Source organism: Chelmon rostratus, chromosome 17, assembly GCF_017976325.1.
Source record: "Chelmon rostratus isolate fCheRos1 chromosome 17, fCheRos1.pri, whole genome shotgun sequence".
NCBI lineage: Eukaryota > Metazoa > Chordata > Actinopteri > Chaetodontiformes > Chaetodontidae > Chelmon > Chelmon rostratus.
In genome coordinates this window covers 3,718,591-3,729,433 of record NC_055674.1, presented here as the reverse complement: position 1 = coordinate 3,729,433, position 10,843 = coordinate 3,718,591, and the positions used below count along the sequence as shown (strand labels likewise).

General features: G+C 40.7%; 1 protein-coding gene across 1 annotated transcript; it reads left to right on the top strand.

The window, feature by feature from the left end:
- Positions 1-324: 324 nt before the first annotated feature.
- Positions 325-9,236, top strand: ppp1caa (protein phosphatase 1, catalytic subunit, alpha isozyme a). The gene is made up of 8 exons (XM_041956709.1): positions 325-485; positions 786-896; positions 6,307-6,438; positions 6,713-6,943; positions 7,035-7,139; positions 7,234-7,457; positions 8,291-8,425; positions 8,640-9,236. Exons 2-8 carry the CDS (start codon positions 842-844, stop codon positions 8,754-8,756), a joined length of 999 nt encoding a protein of 332 aa, XP_041812643.1. The 5' UTR covers positions 325-485; positions 786-841; the 3' UTR covers positions 8,757-9,236.
- The last annotated feature ends 1,607 nt before the right edge of the window (positions 9,237-10,843 follow it).

Genomic DNA, 10,843 nt, shown 5'->3' with positions numbered 1-10,843 from the left:
ATTCGTTCCATCAAGAACTATGGTCTCAAAAATTCTTATTCAGGTCTGTGTCCAGGTTCTGGCGGGCAGGTCAGATGAAACGACATTAGATGGTATTTTTAGGTTTTACACTGTAATTCCAATTGTAAACACTCGGTGGTGCACTTTGAGCTCTCCCTTAACCCTCCATTGATTCCGTTGTAAACGGCTGAGAGAGGAGTTTAAGCGTAAGACAGACCCACCGAACGTCCAATCAAATGCGAGTATTCGGGTTCTAAATTCTACGATGGACCAATAATCGAGCGAGAAACGCGTGAAGACCTCGGTTTGATTCAGCCTCCTACGCTACCGTAGACACTTCGGTGGAAACGGCCCTCTTTTAAAGTTCCTGGGCTAAGAGTGAAGGGACCCGGACAGACCCAAGGAAAGGGGCCAAGACTGAGTTCAGAGGATATATATTTTCACATTCCTCATCCCAGGAGGATTGTCGTTAAAGTGAACACAAGGTACGGGGACATTTCATCTGTTAATAAGTGAAATTATAAAGCTAACGTTAGCTAACTAGCCGTTCAGGTTTGCTGCTGCTACTTTATATGTGTATCTTACGTTACTTGGCTATTAGCTACATAGCTAGCTTGTCTAGCCCAAGCTCGCATAAGCTCATTCATTGTTCCAGTCCGCTAACATTTCCGATTTCCAGTGCGAGTCACTCGTTAAGTTAGTTAACCGACGTGTATTAAAACGTATGTAACGAGTAGCTAACTGTTACTGTCCGTCTCTTTTTCTCTCTGCTCTTGAAATGTAAGGTGCAACACGGAAAACCAAGGTCTTGACTGCCCGAGAACGTCAGAAAATAAAGAAAATGGCGGAGCCAGACAAATTAAACATCGACTCGATAATTCAGCGTCTCTTGGAAGGTGAGTGGACCAAACCCACTGTGCAGCAATGTACTTCGTATAGCTAATGGGATATCCCTATGGTAGTGAATGCGTATTTTATACAAGTTACCAGGTACGGCGGGTAAAGTTAAAGGTAGTCACGTTATGTTGTAACGTTAGTAGCCTACTTAGGATTTCTGTGCTCCCAGACTCGATGGTAGGATTCTGATGAACGGTTGTAGCCAAACCAACCCTGCTCTGCAATGGTTGATCAGTTAACGTTATTTGATTGCAGATATGCTTTTTTTTATTATAGCCATCGATTTTTGTTTTCATCAGAGATATATTGTTACTGTGTTTGCAAATCAAGGGGAAATGGGTGAAGTAGCACGAAAAAGGATGAACATCACACACGAATTTTAAAATTACACCTTCTCATACAGTACTGGCTTGGGGGGGCAATAGCTTTTTTTTTTTCCATCGAACGTGTGATGACAATTTGGAGCCACAACCTTCCCCAGAATGATTAATTTTTTTGCATCTATAAACGAAGATGCTTTTAATGGCTCCTTTCTAATAAATTAAACTGCTGTTGGGCCATCTCTGCTACTCCACTGCCATTTTTAAAGCAAGATATGAGCTGCTTACGTCAACTGCTTACGTTGTGTGCATATTATGTCCTCCCTGTGAAAAATACCATTTCCCTGAGTTCATAGTTCTAAGTCATTTTTATGTTGTAGCCGTAAAACATCTTTTGTGTATAAGATTCAAGTTGTACAACACGAATGGTTTTTGGCTCCGAAAAATCAGACACAAACCATTCCTAAGCAGTAGGTTTTAAATGTCTGAATGCCTGTATACAATGAGTGGAGGCAGATTTGTTATGGTTTGAGGTGTGTGTCTGTGTGTACGCGTGTGTGAGGGAAAACAGGGCTGTTTTATCTTCACATTCTCATGATGATTGTGTAACAGGAGTCCCGAGGACATCAAACAGATGAATAAATCTCTTTACACCCAACTGTACAGTTCATCTAAAGAGCACAAGAAATAGGTTGTGACCTCTGTAGTTGTCCTTGTGAGGCAAGTGCACTGGGTGTGGAAGTTATGCCTGCTTCACACGTACACTTGTGTGTTTCCCCTATGGAACTGTTGACATTGAGACTTCTTTGTGTGACTGGTTCGCAGGAGCAACATCCTGATGTTGGTTCGGGGTCTTGTGGCCTCTACAAGTTGTGAATCATAGAAATTGCACCTGTAGTTGCAGTATTAAAATACCTCTTGGCCAGTAAATGATAAATGTTTGGTACACAGAATTTTCCCAGGTCTCACATTGTTAATAGATTTGATCTTAGCCCTGTTTGTTTACATTCTTAAGTATAGGCTGTGCATGATCAGCCTAAACTGAGCTGGTGGAGGTGATTGGGATTATTCACAAATATGCATGTGCATTCATAGTGCCTCCTGGGAGTTTGACATTGACTGTGGACCCTGCTGGCTGTCGGAGTGTTTTGTACATGGATTGTTATGTTATACTTGGGCCGTGATAAGGTTGTCTGCCAAACACAGAAGACAAACAAGCCTGACAGTGGCAGTATTTATATCCTCTTATGTAACTCACTTGACCTTTTTTGTCAGCATTTGTGCTTTTATTGCTGAGAGTAGCCTCTTGCTAGTTAATATTACTACTGTGTTGATCTACTTTGATTGAAGCTATAGTAGGCTCAAGAATACTTACCCCACTGCAGGTGCTGCGTCAAAAGGTTGAGAAATTACCAGCTCAGTCGCCTATGTGGACAACAAGGTAACCTTCCTGCTTGCTGACTGTACTTCAAGACCAAGCCAATTAAATGTGTTTGGATAATGAACGGTTTCAATTGGATTGCTGTCGTAGATCTAGAGCTAAGTGTACTCTGGGAGTGTGTGTTGCTAATAGCATGTCTGGAGAGCGTGACATCATGTTAGCTCAGCCAGAACACCCAGCACTGAGTCAGGAGTGCTGAACCAAACCAACTGTTGATTCCAGCACTCCGACACTGCCTTTCTGTTGTGCTGGTCCAGCTCTTTGTTTTCTGCCCCCTGTCCAGTGTAGTGGAAAGCCTTTTGTCTGTACCCCTCATGATAAGCTCACTGTTGCCCATTGGCTATGTGGCTAACTTTGGAGTAAGCTCTGTCAGGGCTTAGCCTTCTATAATCCAGGTTTAAAATGACAAGCAGCATTGCCGTATTTATGCCTACTTTTCACTGTTTAGGACTTAGCATTCAATGCTTCTTCAGGATAGTGCCATTATTTTACATCCATATGTTGATCTCTACCCTCACCCTCCCTCTCCAAGTACTTATATGCTCTATGAAAACTAGCTTCATTGTAGTGATAGATGGTCTGTAATTAAGTGTCAGGGTGCTCGGAAGGCTTGCTGCTGTAGTCCATGTTAAAAGTATTACTGCTGAACCACGGGGTTTGGGCATACACCAATTACGTTACTTGCCCACTACCCCCACTGTCGTTTTGCTTTTTTTTAAATAGAAATAAAACCTGTTTAGTTCATTTTCACATATCAGCACCAATGTTTATCAAATTAAAAAACCCTCTAATTATAAAATGCCCGAGCCGGAATTGTTGGTAAGAAGCAACAGCTGAGCCGGTTTTCAAAATAAAGACTGACGGCGAGCTGGCCTTCATGCTGCTTGACGAGTAGATAAGGTTAGCTGGCTTGCTATGTCTTATGTTGTTGCACTAGCTTCATGTTTGACTGTGTTAGCAAAGTTGTTAACTCACTAGGTTTTGATTGTAAGTAATGCAATCATAAAAAAAATGCATGTGTACGGCTGTCCATATTTATGACAGCGATGTAGAAGGGAATTGCACTACAAGACTGTAGGGGCGGCAAATCACTAAAAATATCAACTCTTACATAACGTTGCTTTAAAGATAAAAGCGATCTACAGATATTAAGCATCATTGATGAATATCTTTTCTTATAAAATGTCTGGTGTAATTGAAGACACTGATGTTGTCATGTGTTTATTTACTGGAGGGGAAATTTCCTCATGAAATCACCATATCTAGTGCGCTGCATGTAGCAACAGCTGCCAAGAAGTAAAGGATATCTGTGATTTCCTCAAGTTGTGGTTTGTTGCTTGGACAAAAATGTGATCTGTACCTCTCTTTCCATATGAATACAAGTTATTTTGACAATTACCAACAATTCTTCTCACAGTAGCAATGATCCAATCTGTGGCAGTTTATCAGAAGTTACTATTTAAGAGTTAACCAGCAGTTGTTATGAGGTTTCTCCTTTGTAATAATTTAAATCCTGATTTTTACACGGATTTTTAATCATTTGGTCACATGTTAAATGATGTTTGAAGTGCCTGCCCGGGTACATTAAATTAAGAGCTCTGTGTTCACATGGAAACTGCTTAACCAATCACTGGAAAACTGTCTGATCAGTCACCAATGTTTCTTTGATGGGCGCTGTGATCAGTGGCTCTCTGCTCTACAGTTGTCATCACAGACAAAAGCATTTTTACCACAAAAGCAACCGGCAAGTATAAGGAAACAGCATTTGGACATGGAGATTGAATCCTTATTTGTTTGAATGCTGCTCTTGTGCCATTAGTGTAGTCATTTTATTGTGATGATTATTATTAAGCTTTTGCTTATAAGGTGACATTGATTTCCTGTAAAAGAGACAGGATAAATTTGAAACCAGTTTAATGTGATTGCTTAATAGTTACAAAGTGAAAGTGGTGATTTTTAACTGGAATACCATTTTTATTGGACGGTTACCCATCATGAGTAATTGTGATCTCAGTATTGACCAAATAAATATCATTTCAGACAAAGTTGTGTAGCTTTACCTCTGAACTTGCTTCTAGTTTTGCCAGTAGTAAGAAGTACAATTAGAGACTTAATGTTGTAAAGCAGGTGTAGTTTGACTAGAGCTGTAGTTTTGCTGTCATTACTCACCCTTGACCTTTGTCACTTTGATTGTTTGGCATTTAAAGGTGAAATCACTTGTCTATTTGTCTCTTAGCCAGACCACACCTGACAAATGTTCAATCAAACCCATAAACATATTTGAGAGAATTCTGATGACTTGAAAATAATTGTCACAGAGATGGTTGGAGGCAGTTCTGTCCCCACTATACGTACATTACCTGTTCAGTAGACCATGATAGAATTTGTTGGGTGGGAATGAGACTCCTCATTAGTAGGCTTGTACAGTTTGTGTTGGGATTTGCTTTGGCATTGAGCAGCAAATGAAGGAATGGGTGGTGTGATTGACTCTGTCAGTGACACAAACAAACTAGATTTCATACTCCGTCAGGGGCAGTCTTGCATAAGGCCACAGTACATACACAGTCACTGAGATATAGTCATGTCCACACCCTATGGTTGGCATGTCATTGCAAATATTTTGATCTGAATTATGAGCAGTTGTGCTAGTTTGATATAAATCATTTGAGAATAACTGTGAGTCTACCAACTTTTATTTGTTTATTTTTTAAGGTGTTTTTCTGTTGCTGTCATCACATTCTTACCTTTTCTGGCATTTGAGCCGTGACAGCAAGTATTAATGTACTGTCAATTTATGACAAATCTGTCAGGAAAATAAATTGGGTACATTGTTCAAGTCTTTATCATGATTTGTGTTTGGCTCTGTTCAGTATGTGTGGTAAGTGTGAAAAGCATGACAAGGAGAGACTTGACAAACCTGCTGAATTCTTCTGATAACATCAGTGAATGTAGCCGGATGGCAACAACAGAATGTTACTTTATTACATGAGAAACACAGTTTATATTTGCTTTAACTTTATTTTACAACCAGTTATTTGGCCTTATTGGTGACTTGAAACAGTGTTATTACAGTCCATGGCGTACCAGTCTTTGCACACAGTGCACAGTAAGCAAGTCCTAATTGCGTGTTTGCAATGTCTTAACTGCAGCCACATCAGCTAGAAGGGGGAAGTGGGTTTTGTGTCTTTCCCATAGCCCAGGTCTGAACTGCCACCAAAGCACAAAGATGTGCTTTTGAGGCTGACAGTGTCAGGCTAGTTTCCACTGATCATGTTTTTTCAGATGCAGCATCTCTGTGCACACTGCACAAACTCACCTCCTTGTGTTGTTGTATGATAGACATTAAGTGTGTATCTTGTATTAGTAACTGATTTCCAAAATTAATAGAGTATGATTTTATGTCTGAATGATATGGTTACCTGCAAAAGTGGCTGTTAGACTGCACTGCTAACAGAATTTGCCAGCATTTGGCTGGTGGGAGGTGTTAATTTCCCAGTCTGGTGGTCTGGCTTTTATCCCAAGGATCACGTTTCTGTCCTATGTCCTTCTTCATTGAATTATTCTTACAGCTCTTAGCATAGGTGTGTCTTTGTGGTATCATTGTATCGTCCATAAAACATCTGTCTCTTTATCTCCCTTTTTTTTCAGTCAAGGGCTCTCGGCCAGGGAAGAACGTCCAGCTGACAGAAAGTGAGATCCGTGGCCTTTGCTTAAAGTCCCGCGAAATCTTCCTGAGCCAGCCAATCCTGCTTGAGCTAGAAGCTCCCCTCAAAATCTGTGGTGAGTTTTAATATAGTGGTCAGTGAGTATCAATAATGCATCAAGACCAAGTGTGGGATATCATAAAGTCTAAGATGTTGCACTGTAGATGGACTCTTTGCAGGAGAAGATAACCAATACTTGAGGTTTTATTCATGATTTAGTGGACAGTTTGCTCATCTGTATTTACCAATTGTCTTAGTTTATAACTGTGGACTGTGCATACAAAAGCAGCTACTCGCAGCAGCAGTGAAAGTATGGTGTTTAAATTGAATTCCTCTGCTGCCCTCTGCAGGTGATGTCCACGGTCAGTACTATGATCTGCTTCGGCTGTTCGAATATGGAGGCTTCCCCCCAGAAAGCAACTACCTGTTCCTGGGTGACTACGTAGACAGAGGGAAGCAGTCACTGGAGACTATCTGCCTCCTTCTAGCCTACAAGATTAAATATCCAGAGAACTTTTTCCTGCTGCGTGGAAACCATGAATGCGCCTCTATTAATCGAATCTATGGCTTTTATGATGAGTGTAAGTGTAACATGCTTTTGTAAACAGGAAGAATGCCAGATGTGTTCTCTCGACTCTTGTACTAAGTTTTCATCTCCTCTTTTGTTGGTAGGTAAGCGACGGTATAACATTAAGCTGTGGAAGACGTTCACAGACTGCTTCAACTGTTTACCCGTGGCTGCGATTGTAGATGAGAAAATCTTCTGCTGTCATGGAGGTAGGCCTTGTTAATATAAGATGTCATGAGGATTTTGATGATGCACGTTACATGAAAAGAGCCAGACTAAGATGGGTGTATTGTCCCTCTCCAGGCCTCTCTCCTGATCTTCAGTCTATGGAGCAGATCCGCAGAGTAATGCGACCCACAGATGTGCCTGACCAGGGTTTGTTATGTGACTTGCTGTGGGCCGATCCAGACAAAGATGTGCTGGGCTGGGGTGAAAACGACCGCGGTGTCTCCTTCACATTCGGGGCAGATGTGGTGGCCAAATTTTTGCACAAACACGACATGGACCTAATATGCAGGGCGCACCAGGTAATGTGAAGCCAGGAGGCCTTGTGCTCCTGCTAACTGAAGCTGTGGGGCATGCATTTGTCCTCTGTAAAGTTTCAATCTCGAAGATTTGGCGACACCTGTACTCTCTGATGATAATAGCGAATGTGGTGTAATACTACAAATCATATAATTCTGGGGGCAGCAAAACAAACTATTGGTATATTCATCAAAAAGGCAGGCAATAATTGGCCTTTTTTTCATCATTCTGTGGGCAAACATGATCTGATTTTATGCTGCACATGCCGTGAGTCTGCAGACAGCAGGGCACAGTACAGGTGTGCAGCCTGTTGCCTGCAGCTGTTCATCTGAACAGCTCACTGTGGCTGCTCGCTGCAATATTTCAAGATGATGCACTGTCAAAAAAAGCAGAAAATGGCCGTTGTCTTGTTTTGCAGACTGTCTCTGATGAACAATAGCAACAATTGCAAAGCTTACTGAAAACATTGTATTTCCCTTGGCTGCTTCATAATATAAGTCAATTTTTGTTTTGCCAGTTAAATACTTTTAATCTGAAGCTGCAAGAGTAGGAAATGCTCTGTTGCATGAGGAAAGCATTTTTTACCAATGTTGCCACAGACACAATTGTATTAAGCCATTCAGCGATAGACTTAACAGACATTTATTTAAGGGAAAATCTTTAACTTTCAATTTTTTAGATTAATTTCCTTATGAATGCACAATAAAAGCAGCTGATTACTTCAAATATGCTAAAATGTAATCTGCATTACAGCCAAACATGTCACTAAGAAGTATATTGATTTTTTTTTTTTTTTTTTTTTTTGTGGTATTGACATTCTTATTTCTGTCCTGAGGTGGTAGAGGATGGTTATGAGTTTTTCGCAAAGAGGCAGCTCGTCACCCTATTCTCGGCTCCCAACTACTGCGGAGAGTTTGACAACGCCGGTGCCATGATGAGTGTGGATGAGACACTCATGTGCTCCTTCCAGGTGTGTAAAGCAGAGCAACCACAATTATACAGCACTGATCATTAATCAATTCTTGTGAATGGCTTGGTATGTATTTTTCCTTTTTAATATGTTTTATTATATGTTTTTCTATATTATTAAATGTGATTAAATAGATTAATTTCTGCTGTCAGTCATTACGGAGGTTAGTGTGTGTGTGTCAAACTAAATCAGACTTTCTTTGTCTCTCTCAAAGATTCTGAAGCCAGCAGATAAGAAATTGTATCCTTACGGTGGAGGGGGAGGAATGGGGTCTGGGAGACCGGTCACCCCGCCACGAAATTCAGCCAAGTCCGCCAAGGCCAAGAAATAACACCCGCCGGTTCCCCCTCCCACAACCTGCCACCCCCCTGTCGGCCCAACGCTCTTTTTTTCCTCTACCTCCCAAACTTGTTTCTCCCTCGTCACCAAATGGCAACAAAGCAGACAAGTGTCCAGGGTTCAATCATGTTTTTTCTCTCTAAAATTATTTTTAACTGTTTGTTTGGCTGTTTGTGTGCACTTTTTTGTGTGAATGTGAAAAAAAAGGAAAGTGAGGATGATACAGAGGAAACTGCTGTATTGTGTATGTATGTTTTTTTTTCTTCCTCCTGTACCCTCTGTTCTGTTTTCCTGTCTTTTTTTTTTCGTAGAGATGGGTTCTTGTGCATCCATCATGTAATTTCAAACCCGGGTGCAGGGGAAGAGGGGAAGGGGGAGAGAAAGAGGAGCTTTAGCTGTTTATGTTAAGGCCCTGCACTGTTTAATGCTAAACACAACCTTTTGTACATCCTGTTTTAGAGGTCTGTGTATGTCTCTGTAGTGGGTGGGGAGGGGGAGGGGGTGGGGGTGGGGTCAAGTTGCACGGTCAAACGGTAACGGCACATACCGCACACACTGGGTGCACAGGTGGATACATGTGCAGGTGAATCCTTCAATGACATGGATTCACAATAAAATAACTTCTTTTTTCCCCCCCAATGACAACCAATGATTTGAGAACGCGGCCATGGATGTTAAATAGTTTTGTTTCTTTTTTTTCTCCGTTTTTTCCTTTCTTTTTTCTTTTTGTAGATACATGAAACCTATGAGGTTTGTTTTTTTTCCTGTTTTTGTTTTTAGTTCACTGAAAGTTAAAGATGAATAAAAATAACCATTTATTTGAATTCTGCCATCATGCTGATCACTTTGTGTTTGCCATTGCTTTGTTTGTCAGCAACCTTCCATGCAGAGCGTCTGTGCTCGTCTTTGAGTGCAATACTTTGGAACAATACAGCAGCTAGACCAGATGTCTTTTGAATGAGACTCACAGAAGTGTGGAAGCTGGAAAGTGTCATTTTAGTCCAGTGTACAGTTTGTTAAAACATGTTCACATGTTGCATCAGTGCGATTTATCCAAAGATTGTTTAGTGGAAATTCATGGACTGCAGGAGAGGACAGCCCAGAGCTGGTCTCAGAACAGATGTTGCCTCTTTTTATCACATAAAACAGATATTTGATTATTGATCTCTTCAATGCAAAATGTTTGATTTTTATCTAGTGATTGTTGGATTTGTTAATGAAGTTTAGGAACAGGAATCCTCACACACAATACAGTGTCGCCATGTGCAGTCGGCATGTTCCAGAAGTCCAGCACTGTTTATGTGGCGTTTAATCTTGCACTGAATTTAACGCAGCATACTCGAGATGCAAACTGAGGAGAAAGTGGCTTTGAGGTTTTCTACATTTTGCTGTGATCAGAGGGAGATGAGGTGGTGAGTCATTGCTCTGACCTTTCCAGTTTGAAGTCAAGACTACTTCAGTTGAGTCCATGATTTAAAACAAAGAGTGGGTTTGTTTTAATTTAAACCCACACCAAATGAGTGTAACATGCAAAAGACTGGCATTTGGATAGAAATAAGTAATAGACCAATTTATGACATAGTCGCAGAGAGGCGTTTGAGCTTGATGGGAAATCTGAGCACAAAATCATTTTACTGTAAGAGAAACATACTCAAGATAATCATGTACAGCAAATTCCCAATGAATCTAGCTTAAGGTTTTGGTTGCAACATCAGGTAATTCCCAGGTGTATAGCAATTAGTAAGTAATTTTGTACGCTTCTTAGATTATGCTATGTAAATGAGCAAGAATATGGAAGTGCTTGCATTGCTTGTGACAGCAGTCATTCTCAGTTGCTGTAAGTATGTTCTGCTTCTCTTTCATCAGCCTGCTGTTGAAATAAGCATAAAGAGCTGCAGACAGTTTTCACAGTACCAGAAATGATCAAAGTGGATCCAGTGACAGCTGCGACCCTCAGTCACCATGACTTCATTCAGATTCAAAGAGACTTTTTGATTGTTCATACTGGCTTTTTTTTTTTTTTTTTTTTTTTTTTTTTTTTTTTTAAAGGAGCTATCTCTATCATTACTTTATGTCACA